This window comes from Panthera uncia, chromosome E3, assembly GCF_023721935.1.
Source record: "Panthera uncia isolate 11264 chromosome E3, Puncia_PCG_1.0, whole genome shotgun sequence".
In the NCBI taxonomy this organism is placed as follows: domain Eukaryota; kingdom Metazoa; phylum Chordata; class Mammalia; order Carnivora; family Felidae; genus Panthera; species Panthera uncia.
In genome coordinates, this window is record NC_064815.1 from 7275378 (window position 1) to 7298520 (window position 23143).

Genomic DNA, 23143 nt, shown 5'->3' on the forward strand with positions numbered 1-23143 from the left:
GTTCGGGTCCCGCATCAGGCTCTGTGCTGACAGCTCAGAGCCTGAAGCCTGCTTCGGGCTCCTTTGCTCTCTCTCTCTGTGTGTCCCTCAAAAGTAAATAAACATTAAAAAAAATTTTTTTTAAATGAGGCTCAGAGAGGTCAAGTGACTTGCCCCAAGCCCCACAGCAAATGAGGCAGAGCTGAGAATGGACGGAGACCTGAGCCACTCCAAATCCCCCCCTCATCCAGGGCACCAAAATGCAACTAGAACATTCCCCAGGGTCCCAGGAGCCAAGCAAATGCTCCACAAGCAGCAATAAAAACACAACGTCCTTGGGCCTGAGAGGCACCTGCATGCTTCTCAGTGGATCCGTCACCGGACCATAGACTTGGTCCCCGAGTCCAGACATTTCCGAGGGGCTCCGCTCTGCCATCCAGATTCTCTCCTTGGGGGCAGATTCTTCCTCCACCTTTTCCTATCTCTGGGCTGGACACTGGTCACAGACCAGCTCCCTAAGCAGCACCAGGGGTCCACGGCTCAAGGAGGATGAAGGCAAGATCACGCAAAAGCCAATCCTCAACCGGCTCATTCTGCCCCTCATGTGGTTCTAAGAGCCGTACATGAGTTAATTCATTCTCACAATCCCTCTGAGAGGCAGGCAGTATTATCACCCACACTCCACTGACGAGGCACAGAGAGGTCGAGTAACTGGCCCAAGGTAACTCAGCTAAGGAGAGGTCAACCCAGAATCGAAGGCAAGCTGTTTGGGGTTCACAAGCGGGGTCCGCATTTGTGGGACCACAACAACCCCAGGCAGATTTGTTCTGGAAGGAGCCCAAGAGCCTGGGGACGGAGGGGCCGCTCTGCCACCTTTCTTGGGCCTCTCAGGCTCTAGGGCAGGAGGTGGGTTACAGGGCGGGTCCCGTGTGGCCCAGGCTCAGCAGAGGATACACGTCTCGATGTTGGCTCCCACGATGTAACCAGTGACATCGAAGTTGATGCGGATGAATTTGCCCTGCCAACAGGAAAACACGGTTCACGGGGGGCTCCCCAGTCTCAGCTCCTCACCCCCCACCCTGCAGGCAAGTGGAGACATGTCGGGGAGCATTTGGGGGTGGGAGTGGGGGGACAGAGAGAGTTTCTTGCAAACACTCAGAATCTCACAGGTCAGCATGTCGGAAGGAACTACCACCAACTGAGCTGGGGGAGGATCCAGGCCTCCCGATGTGAAACACATTCGCAAATCAATTTCATTTGGCTCTTGCACTGGCCTTTGGCCAGTCATGGCAACCCCCGTTTGTTTATTCATTTAAATTTTTTTTTAATTTTTGAGAGAGCATGCGTGCAAGTGGGGGAGGGGCGGAGAGAGAGGGGGACAGAGGATCTGAAGCAGGCTGCACGCTGACAGCAGAGAGCCCGATGTCGGGCGCAAACTCGCGAACTGTGAGATTATGACCTGAGCTCAAGTGGGACACTTAAGCGACTGAGCCACCCAGGTGGCTCTGGTTATCCCCATTTTCAAGGTGGGAAAACTGAGGCTGGGCAAGGTAGTACGACCTGCCTAAAGGGATACTGCTCCTGAGAGGTAGAACCGTAAGTAAGGAGAAGGCAAGTTTTGGGGCAGCCGGTGGCTGGAGGGCTCCCTCCCTGCCCCCACCCCAGAAGGATGCTGGCTCAGCCACAACCCACCAGGGTCAAGTTCATCCAGCTGAGAATCAATCCTCCTCTTTGGGACATGTGGGCCATGTCTTCATGTCATTGACCACCCACTTTCAGGGTTCTCCTGCCCCCTCCTTAGGCTCAAGTGAGAAAGGGAGACCCTTGGAACCCAGGGACGCATCTGTGGGAAGGTGGCGGGGACTCTCAGCTCCCCAACTAGACCACAAACTTCATGAAGGCTGGAACAGCTTCTGCACTGCTTGCTACAATCCTGTGAGCCTAGTGCAGCATCTTAGTACACAGTGGGTGCCTAATAACTAACCGAGCCACTGAGAAAACCAAAGAGAATGGTGCCCGTAAAAGCGTACGAGTGACTGTATACAGTAGGCGCCTAATAAATACTTGCTGAAGGATGTACGTGCCTGGACACAGCGGGGGCCCAATTTGCGTTTTGAATGAGCACTGGGTTAAGCGTCCAGCACCTCCTAGGTGCTCAGTAAACGTCTACTGAATAAATGTCAAACGCCTAACAGGTGCCCAGTATACAACAGATGCTCACTGGCTAACCGTTGAGTGAAGAGCGAGCGAACGAACGAACGAACGAATGAGGGGATGTGTGGCAGGAGCCCTTCCTTGCGGCACCGGAAGGTTGAGGCAGGACCAAAGATACGGAACAAAGTGCTGTTGTGATGTGCGCCCTCCACCCCTGCCGTCGCGGGCCCCCTGCATGCACAGACTCTCCATTCTCGGGCAGGGGAGGACTCCACAGGAGTTTTGCTACTTACAAACCGTGAAGAGTTGTCATTCTTGACCGTCTTCGCGTTGCCAAAAGCCTCCAGAATCGGGTTTGCTTGTAGAAGCTGCTTCTCCAGCTCACCCTAAAAGTTACCCACATCTAGTTAATGGAGAAAGTGACCCAGACACTGACAGTTCTGCCCTAGACGGATGTTGTCCCCAAACTCTGCCCTTCATCTACAGGTTCTCTCCTATCCTATAGCCTACGCTGTTTGAGACTCCAATGACCATGTCCAGGTTTGCTCAAGGATTTCAGGAGAGAAGCAACTGGCTGGGCTGTCTGATAGCTAGGACGCCGGATCCCTAGCAAGGCCACTTTTTGACCAGGGCTTGCTTATCTATACAATGCCATTTCACTCAGAACCGCTGCACAATGTTGGGGATGTCATTTATACCATAATGAATTCTGCTCCTTGGAGTTGTGCAGTGCACAACCTGCCCTGCTGTCCACGGCGGTCCTGCTACTGCTCATGTTTAACAAGCATCTGTCTTCAAGCTAAACCACTACAATCCCTCTCCTGATGGTTTTAGCGTGATTTGTTTTTTTAAGTTGCAATTTTTCTTTTCTCAGGACGAGCTTCCTGAAGTCTTTTACGAAAGACAAACAGAGAATACAAAACCTGCGGGGAATACTTTTAACTGACTGGCAGGAAAAAGCTTCAAAGCAGGTTGCCTGAGCTTCATTCATCAGGTTAAATGCAGCTGAGACTGTACACAGCCCACCGGCCCTTTCTGAGGGGGTCTCCTGTGCACAAACGCGGTCATGTGATTAATCATGGCAGGAAAGGGCCAATGAGGTAACGCATGCTGGGAAAGCGATGAGCTGCTTTTGCCTAGCCCCAAAACACGGCAGTTGCAGACTGGTCCAGTGGCCTCCCGTCCAAGCTCCTCCCCCAGGTCTCCCCCGGGGAAAGGCTGGGTTCTGAGGGTTTTTTCCTCGTTCCCTCTGCTGTGCTCCCAGCCCCTTTGCTCGGGCCAGCAGGCCAGGGCTAAAGAGAAGCCAGGAACGGTTCTAGAGGGGGAAAGGAGCACACAGCTCTCTCCCTGGGCCGCTGTACACGGGGAGGGCATCATGGGTAAGCTGTCCCTAAAGGGAACAGTGTTTATTTCTCTAGTGCTCTCTGCAGCTCCCAGAGATGAACCCATCTGAGCGGACCCGCGGACACGTACGAGGAGATCACGGGGCTCTCCTTGGCTGGTGGGAAGAAAACTAAAGGGATTACTCCTGTCAACCCAAACTTGGGGTCCCAATATCCACCGAGAAAGATTCCCTTTCTAGAATGGGAAATCCAGCTGGTGGGACCAAAGGATCCTTCTCAGGGGGGCTTTAAACATGGGGGTCTGATCCAATCCATTCATGGTGTGGATGATGAGACAGAGCTCAGAGAAGTTAAGTGACTTGTCCAAGGTCACCCAGGAGCAGATCCCAAACAAGAATCCCAATTGTCCTTCTGATCCACCCATGCCGTTGCCTCCCAGGAGCTAACTAAGATGGGCTCAGGGTGATCCTAGCACATGCTAGGGCTTCTGAGGGTCTCTTCCAGAATGGGACCCATACGTCAGCCCCCCAAGCTCTGCGTTAGAGATGAGTTTATATCTGCAGAGGTCCACGCAGGACCCTGTCGTGTGTCGCGTAGCTGGGGCCTTACCGTGCCACCAAAGCCAGGGCATCGCAAACCCCAAGTCTCCCGGCTCTGGAGCCTCGGGTCAAGCAACAAGCATGCAAAGACAGACACACACTGCACACACATGCACAAGGGCACACTAGTGCGTGGGGGGCAGGGCTCAGGGAAGAAATTTAGGGAGGAGGGAGGAAGGCATGCCACAGCAGCGCCATTAACTGACTGTCAATCAAGCCAGGGAAGCTTTAGGGACAGGCAGTCCTGAAACGCTCAACCAGATGGGACAGACGCTTCTGGGGCGGTCCAGTCAGGGGAACCGGTGGCAGATGCATTCGTGGGAAGGGCGAGGAGATTCGCTCTGAACTGGGGACATCCGTTCCTGGCTGGAGGACACCCTGGGGCATTCCGACCGGGGTCCTGCGGCTGGTATACGGGCCCCCACACCACACACTGGCATCCGACCACCACAGGACTGCACTCCGGGGAACTGGGTCTGGGCTGGGAAACTCGAGGGCCCCTTCTACCATCAGCTACGGGACTCAGTGGGTGCGTCAGGAGCATGCAGGTATAATACACTCCGTGCCTCCCGTCCACACCAGGAAAACACTCTCAGTTACTCACGTAGGCAAAAGATGGGCCTTGCTGTGGTTGAACGATACAGTATAAAAGAAACGTCAGTGTTATTTCAATCACACGCGCATGGGGGTCTGGAGAATTAGGATTTCCATTCCCCGCCCCCCGCCCCCCACCAGACAGCCTGGATTCCCCGAGATAACTAGGGAAGCAGCGGCTTTCCTTTGATTCCGTGGCCTTTCGGTTTTGCTTGCTCCCTTTTAACATTTCTCAGCGACTGAGACATCGCAAAAGGCTTTGTAACTGCTGGGGCCGAGGGGGGCTCTTTAAAATGTTATCAATGAGACGTGTCTGAGACGCGTTTGCGCACACAGAGAACAAAGCGTCTGGCACATCGTAGGCACCTGGTAAAGACCAGTTATTAAGCGTTATTATTTCTTATGTCGAATTACGATTACGGGGAGGGAAAAGACGGCGGGAAGCAATGTTTAACTGCCAGGTAAACTTAGCTGCGGGGTTCTAGGTTCCTACACGCTGTGCCAGAGACAGCGGGGAAAGGCAGGACCCTGAGTCTCCCCCAGGGTTCCAGCGCCCGTGCCTGCTCCCCCAGCGCCTCCGGGCCAGCTGTCCCTGTGACTGAGTCACCTGCGAGGGCTGGAGAGCAAGACCCGGAATGGCAGGAACCGGGGGCCCCCCCAAAGCTGTCCCGAAGCATCCACTCTGCCATCTCCCCGGCCCTAGACCTTGAGACAGAGCGCCCCACTGAGTGTCCCCTCTTGTGGGACAGATGAGTCAGCGCTAAGACAGAGGAGGAGAGGGACGGGCCGAGGAAGGGAGGATTCCAGAAACGACTCTTCTTTTCCTTCCGAGCCCTCAGGCTGCGGCAGCGTGGGTTCATCTGCATGGTTATTTGACAGTCTCTCTCCTCCCCAAGCGTCTAGAAGCCCGGTGGGTTAGAATGACGGCATCGCTCGGACTCAGCACCGGACCCCATCCCACAATGCCCGCCACCCAGCTGATACTCGGGCAACTGAGCTGGACCAAAGCCCAGAGCTGGGTGACGCTGGTATTCCCAGGCCCTGGGGTCCCAAAGGGGCACGTGGAAGAGGGACAGGTGCGTCTCAGCTCTAGGGAGTTTACAGCAGTGGTTCTCAATCAGGGGCACCTGGGGATGCCTGCAGAGGTTTTCGTTTGTCACCACCTGGGACAGCCTCTAGTGGGGAGAGGCCAGGAGGCTGCTCAAAGTCCTACGGCAGCTAAGGCAGCCCCACAACAGAGAACGGACTGGTCCAAGATGGCAATTCCCAGTACTGGGCAGCCCTGAGGTGAAGCACGGGTCCTCGCGGGGGCAGGAGAGGGCTCGTCCCGTCTCATGGAACAGGACCCTCAGGACGATGATCCTGGCTGAGGCGAGGAAGCAGCCGGACCCTAAGGGCCCACCCAGGTGGGAAAAGACCACCCTTGTGAGTTGCTGGGGCAAGGGGCCGGTAAATATGGGCCTGGCCCTCTCACCAGAGCCCAGAGACCCGTGTGCTAGGTCACGACCACAACCACGCAGGGGTGCTGCACTCACCGTGATGCTTGTGTCCTTCTTGCCCTTGTGGGAGGAGGCCACCACGGCCAGGTACTGGATGACCTTCTTGGTGTTTTCTGTCTTCCCGGCTCCAGACTCGCCTCTGAAAGACACGGGAACAGTGAGCCGCTGGAAATCGCTGCCCCCGGTGCTCTGCGGGTACCTTTCTGCAGCTCTGGGTCATTTGCCAGGGAGGCTTGCCCAGGGTCGTGCCACCGGGACGGAGCTGGGCCGGGCCTCAAACGCTGGCCACTCGCTCCATCTACTCCTGAGACGATGCAAGAAAGAATTCAGATGGCAAGACAGAAAGAGAAAAACTGAGTTTTCCCACCAAGGTCCAAACTTAGGTTTATTCGGACTCCTCTGTTTTTTTCTTAAGTTTATTTATTTATTTTGAGAGAGGGTGCAAGAAGGGGTAGGGGCAGAAAGAGAGGGAAAGAGAGAGAATCCCCAGCAGGCTCCTCTCTGTCAGCACAGAAGCCAACAAGGGACTCGAACCCACAGACCATGAAATCATGACCTGAACCCAGAAAGAACAGAGCAGAAAGAACACCGAGTTCCTCTATCCCCCTGGAGCTCGAGGTGCACAGCCTCCGTCACCACCAACGTCCCCCACCGGAGCGTTACGCTTGCTAGAATCAATGAATACACTGACACAGCCATCACCCAGAGGCCAGAGTTCACCAGAGGCCAGAGTTCGCTCTTGGCGTTGTGCGCTCTATGGGTTTGGACACGTGCCTAATGACACGAACCCACCATTATAGAACCACACAGAATAGTTACTCTGCAAATCATCTACTTTTAAGACATCACTAGCTTTGTTACCAATAGAAAGATCAGGCAAAGGGCAGCCTTCCAGGAAGGAGATAGGTACCTCTCACAGTACCAGAACCTAAAGTCAAAGGTTTAGAAGCTTCCTTTACAGGTTATCTTACCAGCTGTTGGGCAGATATAAGCCACTTCATCCTCTGGTGAAGCCCACTCTGATTGTCAGGTGGCTAGCTAATGATCGGAGTCAAACATCAAAGAATGAACCTGGTTGAAGTAATTCACACTAAAGTGTAAATGACTGATACATTCAGATGAGCAGAGCATTGTTTTTTTTTTTTTTCCAAAAGAGTACTCCTAGAAAATGAGCAGATTTTTTTTTTAATCAAATGGCTTTTTCACACCACCTGCCTCTCTTGGCCACCAAGGATCATCATAGTGGGACTGTTTAATCTGAGGTTTCCAGATACTGCCTCTAACTCTCCCATTCTTTCTAGTTAATTGGAAAGACAGGGCCTCAACCAAAACTTTCGTCCCTTCTTGTCCTCCCCTCTGGTTTTCTTCTCTTGACTTTCCCTTATTTGCCCAGACTCTGATTTTCTGAGCTTGCTGAATATTCTGAAACACAAGAGAGAATTTTTGTTAAGTCTGGAAAAGAATGCGTCTACCGCGAGGTCAGCTCAAGGTTGTACACGCTGAACTGGTGCCACAGCACTAGGTCAGTCCCTGCTCTTTTTTTCTTCCTAATTAGGAAAGAAAGAAATGAATTTGCCCTGCCAAGGACCCGTTAACAACTTTGCTCAGGGCTAAAAAAGAAACACGTGCGCTGAATTTCCTGACCTAGCACCGTGGGGACCGACATCCAGACATCAGGTGTCTGATCTCCAGGTATGAGGACACATCCTCAAGCCAGCCTCAGTACAGCCCTCTCCCTCTTCCTAATGGTCTTTATCCCAACGGCCACATTATTTCATGTGGCTTCAGAGGCACTTTGTGAATGGGGAGCCGTGGAGTCATTATGCCCATTTCTTCAGGAGGAAAGAGTCCAAACCAAAAAAAAAAAAAAAAAAAAAAACTTAAGGAGAGTTGACTTTTTTAGGAGTAGAGGCCCTACGCTCACCGTTTCACACGCGTTGTCTCCTTTACCTTCCCTCCCCTAATCCTGAGGGTAGGACATATCACTTCCTGGTTATTACAGAAGCGGAACTCTGGCCCAGAGTGGGTAAGCAGCTTGCCCTAGGTCACACAGCGAGGCAAGGACACAGTCAGGTCTCTGATGCCGATGCCATCAGGACTCTTTCTACTGCATTTTGCCCAGTCATTCCATAAGACAGGCACAACGCTCGGGAGACTTGCTTTAGCACTAAGGCCAGAAGAAGGGCACAGGAAAAGGAATTGATGTTTGTTGAAGGCCTACACTCTGCTAGGCACTGGGCTCACAAATCTTTTCATAAACCTCCCAACAACCTAATGAAAGACTCACTGATGATCCCCATCACCCCCCTAGGGAAACTGAGGCTCAGAGAGGTTGAAGGAATTGTTGGAGATCGTGACTGCTCCTGCTATCACACAAAGAGGTAATGGAGAAGAAGTGAGGTCTTGGTGTGGGTCTCTTCGATGCCACAGCTGCTGTTTGCCCCGTTGCCTTTTTATTTGGTAAGTGAGAAGAGAGGATGGAATGTTGAAAAGACAGAGTGAAACCCAGAGTGAAGCCCTCTCCATCAAAGGGCTCTTCCATATATGTGGGAGTCTTGACTTGCCTTGGCAGGCTCTTTGAAAATGTAACCAGGGATCAAATGAACCCAACTACTCAGTCATTTACACCTTAGTATGAATTACTTCAATCAGGCTAACCTCAGAATACTTGACAGACATCATCCGGGCTGAAGTGGCTAGCTTCTGATCAGAGCAAGAAGGAGAGAAAATCTGAGCATGGGAAGTCACCTTGGCAGGTGGTCCTGAGCCTAATTCAGATCTGAGGCAAGAGTCAGGACGCAATATACCCAGCGTCCAGATCCCCAGATGCTCTCCTTTCCCATTATAACCTCCTCATTTTCCATCTTTGTTTTTAGCCTCTCCTGCCTCTTCTCTTTTACAGCAAAGATGTGGCATGACCATGATTGTGGCCTTGGCCTTCCACCTTACAAGGGAGGAGAAGAGGGACATACGCTCCAGGAATCAGCTCCTCCCCCTGTGGACTGCTTGGCTCAACAGTTTCCAAGTTTTATTGATAAAAATAAATTGTCTTGGGAGGTTGTGCCAAAGAAAACACCCCGAGCTCCAGGCTCATGGGTGTCTGAAGATTGATGTGCTCTGGGCTGCTTTCAAAATATTAGTATCTTTGCTTTTTTGCCCTCTGATCTCTGGGGGTGAAGATGCCTTCCTGATCCTAGCACCCTAAACCGCTGTCCTATTTCATAGGGCACTTGCTGCCTGGTCCCCTCCTCGCGACCGTGCAAGACCTCCTGGCCGTGTAATTACCCCACTGCCCAGTCCTGCCCCAGCGGCAATGATCACTTATGTTGCTGCCATCTTCAAATTCTTAATGCTTTTTGAATAAAAGGCTCTGCATTTTCATTTTGCATGATTTTACACATCATGTTGCTGGTCCTGGATCCCAGGGCTGAACCCCATTTACAAGCCCATTTCAGCCTGCGGTCTGCCCTTGGCATCGAAGCCAAATTAGCTCTGGGTTTCAAGCTGTTCAGTCCCCAGTCCTCAGGTGACTCCTGCTCCTGTCCTCTAGCTGTCCAACTCCTACATACCCTGCAAAGCCCAGGTAAGCATTGCCTCCCTTCTGAATACTGCCTCTAGGCAGAAGCAATGCCACCTTCCCCCGAAGCATCAATCAGCAGAATAGCACAATGGGCTCCAAGGTGAGACTGAGTTCAAATCTCTGCTCCGCCAGTTACCGGTATGACCTTGGGCAAATATAAATCACGTCCTATTTTCCCACTGGATAAGCCAGGAGGTGGCAAACCATTTCTGTGAAGAGCCAGACAGTCAATACTTTAGGCTTCTGGGTCATGCATTCTCAGTCCCAACTACTCAGCTCTGCCGCGGTAGCAGGAAAGCAAGTAAGCACGGCTGTGTGCCAATTAAACTTTATTTACAAAAATAGAGGAGGGCCTCATTTGGCCCACTGGTCAGAGTTTGCTGACCCCTGGCTGTATCTCCTCGTGCTCTCCTGTCCATTTTAAAGTTTAAAATCCTCCCCAGGGCCTAGAAGACCCCCTTACCGCCCTCTGATCTCCCCCTCCCCTACTCCCTTCTCTCTTAATCCAGCCCCTTGTCACACACAGGTTACTCCTTGAACACACAGCTCTCTCTCAACCCAGGGCCGCTCCACGCCTCACCTATGCTCCCAGGTTTACTCGCACTGTATGAACTGCTTCCTAGACCAGACAGGACTCGGGTCTAAAAATTAGATTTGCTCCCTTTCCAGTTTCTTGACCACATAATCATCTGTAGCAAATTGTTAGTCCCAACTGGGCTTACCTTGACCCCTGCTACTTTGTCAAAGCTCATACCCTGCTATCAACATGTTGGTCCTCAAATCACTCTGGCTGATTTTAACAATGGCCAAAATGAAATTTAATAAGCAGAGCTAAGCTGATGACAGTTCCGGGGCGACTGGATATATTTGCAAATAACAAAAAAATGTTGAAAAAAAAAATTTATTTGCAAATAACAGCGGAATGGTTGGGATTGCCTTTGCAACAACAGCCAATGCCTGCTTTTTTTTTCCCCCTCAAGTTAGTTAACATACAGTGTAGTCTTGGCTTCAGGAACAGAACCCAGTGATTCATCTCTTACACATGACACCCTGGGCTCATCCTGACAAGTGTCCCCCCTAATGCGCATCACCCATTGAACCCACCCCCTGCCCCCAGCAACCCTCAGTTTGTTCTCTGTATCTAAGAGTCTCTTAGCGTTCGCCTCCCTCTCTGTTTTTCATCTTATTTTTCCTTTGCTTCTCCTATGCTCATCTATTAAGTTTCTCAAATCCCACATAGGGGTGAAATTATATGGTATCTTTCTCTAACTTATTTTGCTTGGCATAATACATTCTAGTTCTAACCATGTTGTTGCCAATGGCAAGATTTCATTCTTTTTCATCACCTAGTATTCCATTCTGCGTGTGTGTGTATGTGTGTGTATACACACACACATACACACACACACTCACATGCCACATCTTCTTTATCCATCATCAGGTGATGGACATTTGGGCTCTTTCCATAACCAGCTACTGGTGCGGCCAATGCCTACTTACTGGGCACTGGCTAGGGGACAAGGAGACTGTCCCCACCCTCACTGAGCTCCCATTCCAGGAGAGGGAGACAGACCCTAGCCAAGGAAATAAGCAATTAGGGTCATTTGAGGGTCTGTTATTGCCGCCAGGGTGGCATGCTGGGGGGCTGAGATGGAGGGGGGGCCATGGGTGGGTCGCCAGAATGGGAGCAGAGCCCTACAAAATGCAAAGGAGCCCTGCAGGAAGGACCAAGGGTAGGGGGCAGCCGGCAGAGGGGACAGCAAGGGCAAAGATCCACCGCAGGGAAATGCTCTGCACATGCAGGGAGCAGGGAGGAGCTGGTGTGGCTGGAGCGTCAGGAGGGAGGCGGGTGGTGGTAAGTGATGAGGGAAGAAAGGGGCCAGATCACGGACAGTCTTCTCAGCCGCGGTGAAGAGTTTTGCTTTCATTCCAATGAGTACAGGAAACCATTTCAGGAGAGGAATGGGGCTTGAGGACCCGTGACGGAAACATCAAAAGTGCAGGCAGCTGATTCTTGGGGGGGGGGGGGGGGGGGGGGGGGGGGCGCCGAAGAGGGGGCTCACCAGGAGGCAGTGGCATTGCTTTCTCTCTTACACAAATTAATTCATTGAATCCCACAAACAACCACCCAGTGGAGCACCTATTGCCCCATTTTACAGATGGGGAGACTGAGGCTCGGAGAAGTTAAGCGACTTGGCTCTGGGAGCATACAAGCTGGTTGGTGATAGGGCTGGCCTCAAAACCCAAGAGGTTTGACTCTGAAATCCACACCCTGCTGTGCCATATGACTTCTCACGATGAGTAGCTATGGAAGGAAGGAAGGAAGGAAGGAAGGAAGGAAGGAAGGAAGGAAGGCAGGCAGCCAGGCATGAATGAGACATGGTCACACTGGGGAGCAGGAGAGCACGGCTGCAGGAAGTTTAGTTAGGGGGCTACCGCGGTGGTCCAGGCAAGAGGTGAAAGGAGCCTGAACGAGACATGGGCAGAATCAGAGGAGTGGACGGAGGTAAGAAACTTCAGAACCATGCTAATGCAGAAAACACTAGCTATAGGCTATTTAAATTAGTTAAAGTCAGTTAAAAAAAAATCCAGCCCCTCAGTCACATGAGCCACGTTTCAAGTTCTCAGCAGCCATCAGCACACAAAGCCTTATTGGCCGGCACTGTTTTATTTATGTATTTTTTTAAATGTTAATGTTTATTTATTTTTGAGACAGAGAAAGACAGAGCATGAGCGGGGGAGGGGCAGAGAAAGGGGGAGACACAGAATCTGAAACAGGCTCCAGGCTCTGAGCTGTCAGCACAGAGCCTGACGCGGGGCTCGAACCCACAGACCACGAGACCATGACCTGAGCCGAAGTCGGTCACTCAACCAATGTTGTGGGGTGGTTCCTTTTTCATCCTCACGGCCTCTCCATAAACTCGGCTCAGAGAGGTTAAGTGACCTGTGCAGGGTCACACAGGTCGGAAGCCATCTGCAAGTAAGCCATACTCTTCCCTGCTCCTCTCTGGTACAACGTTAAATCCATTCACTCAGCAGATGTGGACAAGAAATGCCATGTTCCTACAGATGCCGACGAGCAATGCTGTTCTTCCTGGGAACCTTGGGGGGTGCGAGGCTCACACACACGCCTGGGGCACAGGTGCTCCAAAGGCTCCCCCCAGCTGCTCACTCTATGACCTTGTTTTATGTGCCTTTCTGTTTAAAGACCTTTTACCATATATATTGTTGATTCGCTAACATCGAACTCATGGCCAACAGCCCGGTAACTCATGTCTGAATGAAGGTCATCCAACCCATGAATTTTCTCTGTCGGACATATCCAACTGTCTTGTGCTTAGGAAGCCAACACTTCAGGGCGCCTGAGTGGCTCAGCTCCTTAGGCATCCGACTTCGGCTCAGGTCATGATCTCACAGCTCGTGATTTTGAGCCCTGCGTTGGGCTCTCCACTTTTGGGGCAGAGCCTGCTTCGGATCCTCTGGCTCCCTCTCTCTCTGTCTCTGTCTCTCTCTCTCTCTCAACGATAAATAAACATTTTAAAAAAAGGGAAGACAGCACTTCAGCTGGAGGCTTGGGGGGCATTATCAACAGTGAAGTCACCAACCAAAAGCCACAACAATGCAAAAACTGTGGTGCTAAATCTAGCATGTGAGGGACACTTGTTCACAGCCAGAGAGCTGAAACAAGGCGGCAGGGTTCCCTCAGCTGGCAGGCCACTCAGACTTTTCCTGGCTCTGCACGTGTCCTGGAACGCCCACACAAGCACCATGAGTATCGGTTGGAGGTTACAAATATATATCAGCAAGTAGCAATGAATTTGCAAATATGGCATCAGTAAATAATACGGACTGATTGCACGTATATCCTTATATACACGCTTACATTTAGTTCTTAAGTCCGGAAACAATCAAAGCTACAATCCACGGCGGGGGGAGGGGGGCGGTTAAATAAAATATGGCATGTCTGGGCAGTCACTAGGAGGAGGGACACTGGTTTATGTCTGATGAGATACAACACACTTCGAGGGCACTGCTGAGTAGAAAACACAAGTGCAGACCAGCACGCACAGAAGGCAGCTGGATCCTCCTGGGGAGGGGAAAAGACCCGCGTAGCCCTGGGAACACCGGGTCAGCGTTCTCCTGCGGCAGAAGTTGTCTGGGGCAGAATCACAGCCGCCCCTCGAATGGTGTGAGCCTTCCAATTTGCCACAGTCCCCACCACTCCCTATTGTGCTCCTGGCCTAACCCACCCCTTCCTGTCACCTGCCAGGCTCCCCTGAGCATCTGCCTCTGTCAATCCTGGTCTGGGGATACAAAGAATGTTTGTAAGCAGCTATCTGTAGAACCCCTGGCCACGCCTAACAATGCATCAAGATAATATGGACACACTGATCGTGAATATGAATTGCTACCATTCATTGTCACTCCGGACATTTCTTCCCCTTGCTTTCGCTTTTGTGGCTGAGCAGGAAGTGGCACTTGCGAACGTAACTTACAAGCAACAATTCTGTTCACTGCGCACAAAACGGCATCACCGGGCCCTGCTCTCAGTGCTTTCCATGAATTAACCCACTGATTCCTCACGACTGCCCTGTGAGGTGGGTATAGTTGTCCATTTTGCAGGTGAGGAAACTGAGGCTCAGACAGGGTAAGTGGCTCTCATGGCAGAGCTGAGTCCAGGACTCCCTTCTTCCCCGTCTAGCTCACAGGCTGCCCCTAAAGTGAAAATCTAGCCTGTCCTAGAGCCAAAATGGCTTCATGTTGACCTGCTCAGGGCATCAAACTGTCGTGACAGTGTCACTTAGGAGCGTAAAGGACCCCAGTACCTCCCCCCACAAAATGCTTTACTTTGTCAGTCAGGAGAGTCGGCTAACAGTCTGAGGACCCCCATCCTGGGCTGGGCTTGCTCCCAGGCGAGGCTCCCCAGGAGCTGAGACCAGGGGCCTCTCTTCAAGCCTTGCAGGCACAGGTAGCCCCAGAAGTCTTTCTGCCACAAAGCCTGCACCCAGGGGTCAGCAATCTGGGGGATGAACCAGACAGTCCCACTGCAAAGTGTGCATCAGAATCTCCTGGACCCCCTAGTCCTCCCCCAGCTCATGCCTCCCTCCCCTTCCGGGCTCCCAAACGGGCCCCAGAGGGGTGGCATTTTAGCTCCTTTCCTCTGCTGGCAGGGACCCTGCTCCCAGGGCCACGCCACCCCCTCTCCACCCCAAGGCAGACGGGCGCACGCAGTTCCGATCCAGCCATACCCTCGGCGTCCCCTGCGAGCATGCCTGTGACAGTGTTTGCCTCCCTCCCAGCTCACTGGCTGGACTACTTGCTTCACAAGCGCCCCACACTAGATAAAAATGCAGGAGCGCCCAGCCCTGCCCCAGGCACCGAGTCAGAAGACGTGGTATATACACACAATGGAATATTACTCAGCCATCAAAAAGAATGGAGGACACCCGGGTGGCTGAGTCAGTTAAGTGTCTGACTCTTGGTTTCAGCTCAAGTCGTGATCTCACCGTCCGTGAGTTCGAGCCCCACATCGGGCTCTGCGCTGACAGCTCACAGCCTGGAGCCTGTTTCTGATTCTGTGTCTCCCTCTCTCTCTGACCCTCCCCCGTTCATGCTCTGTCTCTCTCTGTCTCAAAAATAAATAAACGTTAAAAAAAAAATTAAAAAAAAAAAAAGAAACCAAACAGATGAACATAGGGGAAGGGGAAGGGGGGCGGTAGAGAAGAAAGGGAAACAGACCACAAGAGACTCTTAACGATAGAGAACACACAGGGGTGATGGAGGGGGAGCGGGGTGGGGGATGGGCTAGATGGGGGATGGGCATTGAGGAGGGCACTCGTTGGGATGAGCACTGGGGGATGAATGCAAGTGATGAATCACTGAATTCTACTTCTGAAACCAACACTGCCCTGTATATTAACTAACTAAAATTTAAATTAAAAAAATTATCAAGGGGCACCAGGGTGGCTCCGTCAGTTAAGCATTTGACTCGAATCAAGCCATGATCTCATGGTTCGTGGGTTCAAATTGACCGCACAGAGCCCGCTTGGGACTCCTTCTCTCCCTCTCTCTCTTCCCCTCCCCCTCCAAATAGAGTAAATAAACTTTAAAATAAATAAACAAACCCTGACTCTGCCCCCCCCCCCCCAAAGTCTCCGGGTGAAGCCAGGGGATCAGTTTCTTGGTCTCTTGAACCAGTCACTAAGGAACCAATGTACAGCCACATCTGGGGACAGAAGTCTGGCAGGACCCACACCCAGGGGTACCTGAGATGGCTTTACGCAGTACATGGTCCAAAAGCAACCTGACCAGGAAAGCGGCGATTGGCTCAGATATCACTACCAAACCCAGAAGTTGAACCTGCGCCGGGTGATGAAGGTCATGTTAGGTCACCTGGATGTCACGTGGATGTGAGGTACCCCCTGGCAAGGTGGGGTGAAGGAGGCACCTCACTTCTGTGTCATTCTCCCCCAAAACCATGACCTCCGACTCATGACCAAGAACATCAGACAAATCCAGACGGAGGGACGTTCTACTAACTCCTCCATCAGTCCTCAAAATCAGCAGGGTCATGAAAAACCAGGAACGCCCGAGAAACTGTCCCAGCCAGGGGACACTCAGGCAGACGTGATGATTCAATGTAATTCTGGATGGGATCCTGGACCAAGATAATACTGGAAAAACTAGTGAGAACTAAGGTCTACAGTTTAATTAATAGTAACATTCCAACGGGGCGCCTGGGTGGCTCAGTCAGTTAAGCATCCGACTCTTGGTTGTGACTCAAGTCACTATCTCATGGTTCGGGAGTTCAAGGCCCGCATGGGGCTCTACAGTGACAGCACAGAGCCTGCCTGGTATTCTCTTTCTCTCCCTCTTTCTCTGCCCCTCCCCTGCTCACTCTCTCTCTCTCTCTCAAAAATAAAGAAACATTAAAAAAAAATAGAGCAGGGTGCACCTGGGTGGCTCAGTTGGTTAAGTGTCCGACTTCAGCTCAGGTTATGATCTCAAAGTTTGTGGGTTTGAGCCCCGCATTGGGCTCTGTGCTGACAGCTCAGAGCCTAGAACCTGCTTCAGATTCTGTGTCTCCCTCTCTCTGCCCCTCCCCTATTCATTCTCTCTGTCTCTCTCAAAAACAAAAACATTAAAAAGAGAGCAGAAGGGATAAGGGGAGACGGGGTGAAAGCAGGAAGCTTACATGGGAGGGAACACCAGCCATAGGTAAAGAACCCAGTGGAAAACCTTTGGAAACCCTGTAGTTTTATAAGAGGCGATGTTGTCCCTGGGCTCCGGAGAGTGGCAGAAGGCTGCTGTCAGCCTGAGTCACCTCCCCTGGAGGAGAGAATGACCCAACACTGGCATCTCCCACCAATGAGTCTGAGCAACCCAGTGGGAAGTGCACAGATGGGGGTTCCCAGGTGGCTCATGCAAGCCCCCCCCCAGACCCTAACAGCACCAGCATATGTCCCCAAGTGGCACCTCTGGGCCCCTTGAATGGTCAGAAAGATCTGATCTGCCTCTTGTCCACACCCTCACCCCAGCCTGTAAGGCCCTGCTCTCTGACCACATCCTCCGCCCATCCCCTTCTGACCAGCCCTTTCAACTTTCTCTGTCCCCCAAAAGGCAAATGGTCCCACACCCCATAAACTTTGCCCTTGCTGTTCCCCACATGAAACTCTTCTCCCAAATTCTCCCAGGGTTTACTCATCACAAAGATTTGAGCTCATGCTTTGTAAGTGGTTGAGCCAGCATGGGCAGGCTGCAGATCTTTTCCCCTAAACCAATGCACTAAATATAAAAGCCACCAGCCCTGGGAATGGCTCTTCCTAGAAAGAGGGCTTCTTCTGGGGGACACGCTCAGGCCAAACTGATCTCTCAGTTTCTTACTTAGAACATGCTGCATCTGACCCCAGGGCCTTTGCATGTGCTGCAACCTCTCCCCTCCCTTCTTCTTTGCCATTTCTGCCCAGCAGAAGAGGGGCACCTGGGTGGCTCGGTCAGTTAAGCATCCGACTCTTGATTGTGACTCAAGTCAGGATCTCATGGTTCGGGAGTTCAAGTCCCTCTTCGGGCTCTGCGTTGACAGAACAGAGCTTGCCACAGCGCTACTTTGGAGAGGCCTTTCCTATTTTCCCTGGTTCGAACAACTCCCATTTACACATTCTCCTAGTTCCTAATATATTTCATTCTTTGTAACTTTCACAGTTTGTCATTATACATTTACTTCGGTGATTTAAAAAGTGTGTATGTATTTTTTTTTCTAGTTTCTGAAAGGTCGTCCCTTCACAGGGTGAAGCAATAAATTCAAAGAGCATAAAAGACAAGTATGTGACTATTGTCCTCCTGCTGTTTCCCTCTTGAGAAAAGGGATCCTTGAGAAGAGGGATCCTGTTTATTTTGGGCTCATTCCCATCTGCCTAATGGTCACCAGGAGGCCTGGCCCACTCAGTCTGTTGGGTAACAAATGATGGAGGGAGTGATACAGGGGTTCAAGTGGGAGCGAAGGGTATGGGCCTCTGGTTGCTGCTGTAACAAATTACTAGAAACTCGGCATCTGTGACCACACAACTGCGGCAGTCAGACGTCTGACACGGATGTCAGTGAGCTAAAACCAAGGTGTTGGCAGGGTTGTATTTTCTTCAATATTTATTTTTGAGGGAGAGAGAGAGGGATCGAGAGTTTGAGAGAGAGAGAAAGAGAGAGAGCGCACTAGTGGGGGGGGGGGCAGAGGATCTGAAGCGGGCTCTGTGCTCACAGCAGGGCCCGATGTGGGGCTCGAATAACCATGAACCATGAGACATGACCTGAGCCAGAGTTGGATGCTTAACCAACTGAACCACCCAGGCATCCCAGCTTGTATTTCTTCCTGGGAGCTCTAGGCAGGAGTCCAGCTCCTTGCCTTTTCCAGCTTCTAGAAGCTGTTCTCATCCCTGGCGTCCTCTGTCTTCAAAGCCAGCAATCTTAGGTCAAGTTCTCACATTCCATCTCTGGCCCTCTGCCCTGATATCTCCCCTCTCTTCTACTTTTAAGAACCTTGTGATTATATTGGGCCGTCTGGATAACCTTGAAAATCTCCCTATCGTAAGGTCAGCTGATTAGCAACCTTAATGTCATCTGCAACCTTCACTCCCCCAGGCCACATGACCTGCCATGGCCACGGGTTCCAGAAATGAGGATGTGGAGATCGCTGGGCACCCATCGCTCTGCCCATGACAAGAGGGGTGTTCCTGAATGTCAAAGATTCTCTGAATGATTCTAAATTGAGTAGTAGCTTCTGACGACGTCTTTGGGCCTTCACCAAAGACACAGTGACCCCAACCACTAAATATGGCACAAATGTGGTTGCTGATTATGATCGTTTAGGGCAGTAGTTTAACTCAGTCCCAGATTTCCTCCCTCACAGAGATGCCCTCTCCCTTCACAGGGCTATTGCGCAATTAGACGCAAATCCGTCTGTGAAATATTTGCTTCAGGGCCTGGCACGCAGTAAGCGTGCACCAAATGCTCGTTTTAGAAAGGCGGAAGGGGCAGAACAAGACGGCACCAGGCATCACTGATGGGTTGGCTGTGCCGGCCTCAGCATGAGGCCATCCGCTGAGCAAACGCTGCGTTTGCTCTGGGCCAGATACCTCGAACGCATCAAAGAGCCCTGCCCTCAAGGACCTTTTTCTTCAGTAGGTTGGACCTCAACTGTAGAAAAACAGGAAAGACGAGTTCCACTTACGTGCACAGAATGGACTGGTCCTCTCGATCTGAGAACAGAAAGGAAAAAGGCCGTGAATTAGAATTAGCTCCTAGCTAATGGCCCTCCCCAGCCCCCCCGCCCCCGTCCTAAACTCCTGCTCACTGGCCCTACCAAAGGTGGCAAGGGGTCAACTGGGCTCTTTGCTCAGGGCACAGGGGACAAGAGCAAAGCCAGGAGGGCAGCAAAGCCCTTTTAGATACTCTTCCCTACCCCTGAGAGTCCTGGAGGCGGCCCCAGAAAGCTGCTGAATTCTGACTAGTTCAGAAGGCAGTGGGCATCCCAGCCCCACCAGCTGTGGGGGGGTCCCAGGAGCTCACTCTGCCAGATAGAACAGACTGGGGTCCCACTCGGCCACTTTCCAACTCTGTGGCGTTGGGTGAATGGTCTTCACCCCTCCGTGCCTCAGTTCCTGCACCTGGAATGTAGGGAAGTGGACAGTTTGGGTTTGAAAACCTAGCATTTTCCTTTTCTGGGAAGACCATCCCATGTTCCTCTAGGAGATGTGCCCCCGGCCCCATCCCTGGCATCATATACCCCATTTTGGTGGGGCTGCCCCACTCGGTCCCCCAGCCAAGTGGATGGGGACGCACAGCAGGTGGACAGAGCCGCGAGGGGCCTTACTTCCTGCCCCCAGATCCCAAGGAGCCCGTCCCTGCCATTTCTGAGGCTGGATCGCCAGTCTTCCCACCCCATCTGTGAGCCCCCTGATAATCCTGCATTCATTCCTTTCCTAGATAAGGTGCCAAGTCGGTCTCTGTTGCTGACCACCAGAGAACCCAGGCAGGGGACACAGGGCATCGTGAGATTAAACACGATCAAGCAAACGCTACAGATCACCTTCTACTCTTAAAGTGGCCACTTCCTCTCCTACGAGGGATACTGGGAGAGTTACGGGCACCTTCAATCCTTGGCGAATTAACCGAAACTGAGAAATCAGAGCATCTTAACGCTCTCCCACTTTAGAAGTTTGTTAAAGAGTCCAACGTAAATTTACCATGTGATCGGCTCTCCAGTTGTTGGCATATACCCAAGAGAACTAAAAGCCTGTATCTCTCCAAGACGGACCCCTGAACATTCACAGCAGCATTATCATAAGAGCTAAAAAGTGGAAGGGACCCAAATGCCCATCACCCGGTGAATGGATAAACAACAGGTGGTCTATTCATACAAGGGAATATCATTCAGCCATAAAGACAGTGACGTACTTGTCACACAAGCTACAACACGGATGACCCTTGAAAATACTGTGCTAAGTCAGACACAAGAGGCCACATATTGTAGGACTACGTTTACACAAAATGTCCAGAGTAGGCAAATCCATAAAGTCAAAAAGCAGATCAGCAGTTGCCCGGGGCTGGGGGTGGGGTGACTGCAAATCGGCATTTGGGGTTCTGAAACCGGATTAGGGTGATGCTTCCATAATACTGTCGGTTTACTAAAAACCTCTGAAAAGTTTACCCTTAAAATGGGTGAATTTTTGGTACGCAAATATTATCTCAATAAAGCCATCTTTAAAACGCCAGTGCCCTGGGGCACCTGGGTGGCTCAGTCGGTTACGCGTCCGACTTCGGCTTAGGTCTTGATCTTGTGGTTCATGGGTTCGAGTCCCGCATCGGGCTCTGTGCTGACCGCTCAGAGCCTGGAGCCTGCTTTGGATTCTGTGTCTCCCTCTCTCTCTGGCCCCCTACTGCTCATGCACTGTCTCTCTCTCAAAAACAAATATTAAAAAAAAAAAAATAAGCCAGTGCCCTTAGAGAAGACCCGTACTCCAGAGCAGGGCGACCAGCCTGGCCCACCTCCCACCCTCGGCGCCCATGTGTCCTTTACTTCAATGTGCAGTGACCCCACGAAGCGTATTCTTGCTTTTGTTCAGATCGCTCCTGCTGCACAGGCCTTCCTTTCTTTGTTTCCTGACCACCTCCTGGTCCCTCAGCCTCAAAGATGACACCTCTTCCAAGAAGCCTTCCCCATGGAGAGGGAGCCAGGGGATGGCTTGGCTGTAAATCTCCTTCAACAATGTCAAGCTTCCACAGATAGGTAACCTTGCTAGAGACACTAAGCCCCAAGAAAAGCCTCCAGCCCCCTCAGTAATGTCGGCCTCCAAGCTCCTCCCAGGCAGAACTTCAGGAGCTGTCACTGGTCCCTGCCCTTCCCTAAGACACATATGACATTTCGTGCCCCTGGTCCCATGGTAGTTGTGCTCCCCAAGCACTCGGTCCCAGGTGGGCTTTTTTCCATTGCTTGTGTCTGTGCCCCCACAGGACCATGAAATCCTCAGGCAGAAGCACCCAGTTCTGGAACTCTTTTCCTTCAGTCTCTAGACCTCCCAGCTCCCCAGCCCTGAGCTCCAGATACAGAAAGTTTAGCTTGTTAAAGCTACCCCCCAACCTAGGAGAAGGGCACTTCTTGATGGGGAAGCTCAATATAGGTGCGAAAAATTGACTTGTTTATTCATTCATTCAACAAATACTATCAGACATGATGGCGAGCCCTAAAAATATCCCATAGTAGCAGGTAATACATAGCACTTCCTCTGTGCCAGGCCTTGTTTGAAGCACTGACCTGTATTAACACATTCAGCCCTCGCACACCCTGGAGATAGGTTATCTTATTCCCATTACACAGATGAAGAAACTGAGGCACATAGAAATCTTAAAAGTTGCCCACAGTTACACAGCAGTGGATGAGGCAGGATCTGAACCCAGCACCTACTATTTGTTGGGACAGACACAGTGGCAGGCACTTCCTATGTGTGACCTTTGATCCCGACCCTTTCCAGGTTGAGGTAACAGAGGTTGGGTGGCCCAAAGTGACACAGCCACTTCGGTGACTGACTACGGTTTTGAAGCACTGTGGGTCAGAGTGTGGGCTCTTTCTGCTTCCTGCAGTACAGGAGACAGAGCATGGGTCCTGAGGGGCTCAGACTGCAGGGGATCCGGGAAGGTGCTGGAGGACAAGGCAGCTTGGGGAGACCAGCACAGCCCCAGCCACGTGAAGGAGTGAGGGCTCTTCCCAGGCCAGGAAAAAGCTATGCTCAAGTCTAGGTGGAAGAAGGAACCCAGGCATGAAAGGGTCTCTGCATTGGAAGGATCCACTTCCCAAGAATTGGATCCTAAATCTGTAAACCTGTCCTACCACCACTGTCATGGTGGGTCTAAGAACCATCTCATCCCGCCCACATTGTCTATCTCCCTATACTGGAAACAAGTTTTACTGTGGAAGTGGGGGCTTGTATGTTTTGTTTAACATTGTATCTCCAGTACCTGGATGGATGGATGGATGCATGCATGCATGCATGGACAGATTAATTGGTAGATACATGGATGGATAGATAGATGGATGGATGGATGGATGGATGCATGCATGCATGGACGCATGGATGGATGGACAGATGCATGTATGTATGTATGTATATATGTATGGATGGATGGATGGATGGATGGACAGACGGGTGGACGGATGGATGGATGGACGGATGGATGGATGGATGCATGGATAGATACATGGATGAACAGATTAATTGGTAGATACATGGATGGATGGATGGATGGATGGATGGATGAATGGATGGGTGGATGGATGGACGGACGGATGGATGCATGCATGCATCCATCCGTCCATCCATCCATCCATCCATCCATTCATCCATCCAT

At 51.6% G+C, this 23143-nt stretch overlaps 1 protein-coding gene across 4 annotated transcripts in view; it reads right to left on the reverse strand.

Moving 5' to 3' along the window:
• MYH11 (myosin heavy chain 11) overlaps positions 1-23143 on the reverse strand; it is a 124452-nt gene that overhangs the window by 55268 nt on the left and 46041 nt on the right. For all 4 annotated transcript variants that reach the window (XM_049638305.1, XM_049638304.1, XM_049638307.1 and 1 more), the window contains exons 4-7: positions 19470-19497; positions 6205-6307; positions 2427-2519; positions 934-997 (exon numbers count right to left, since the gene is read on the reverse strand). In XM_049638305.1, coding sequence (XP_049494262.1) covers positions 934-997; positions 2427-2519; positions 6205-6307; positions 19470-19497 — 288 coding nt within the window. The remainder of the gene's footprint in view (positions 1-933; positions 998-2426; positions 2520-6204; positions 6308-19469; positions 19498-23143) is intronic.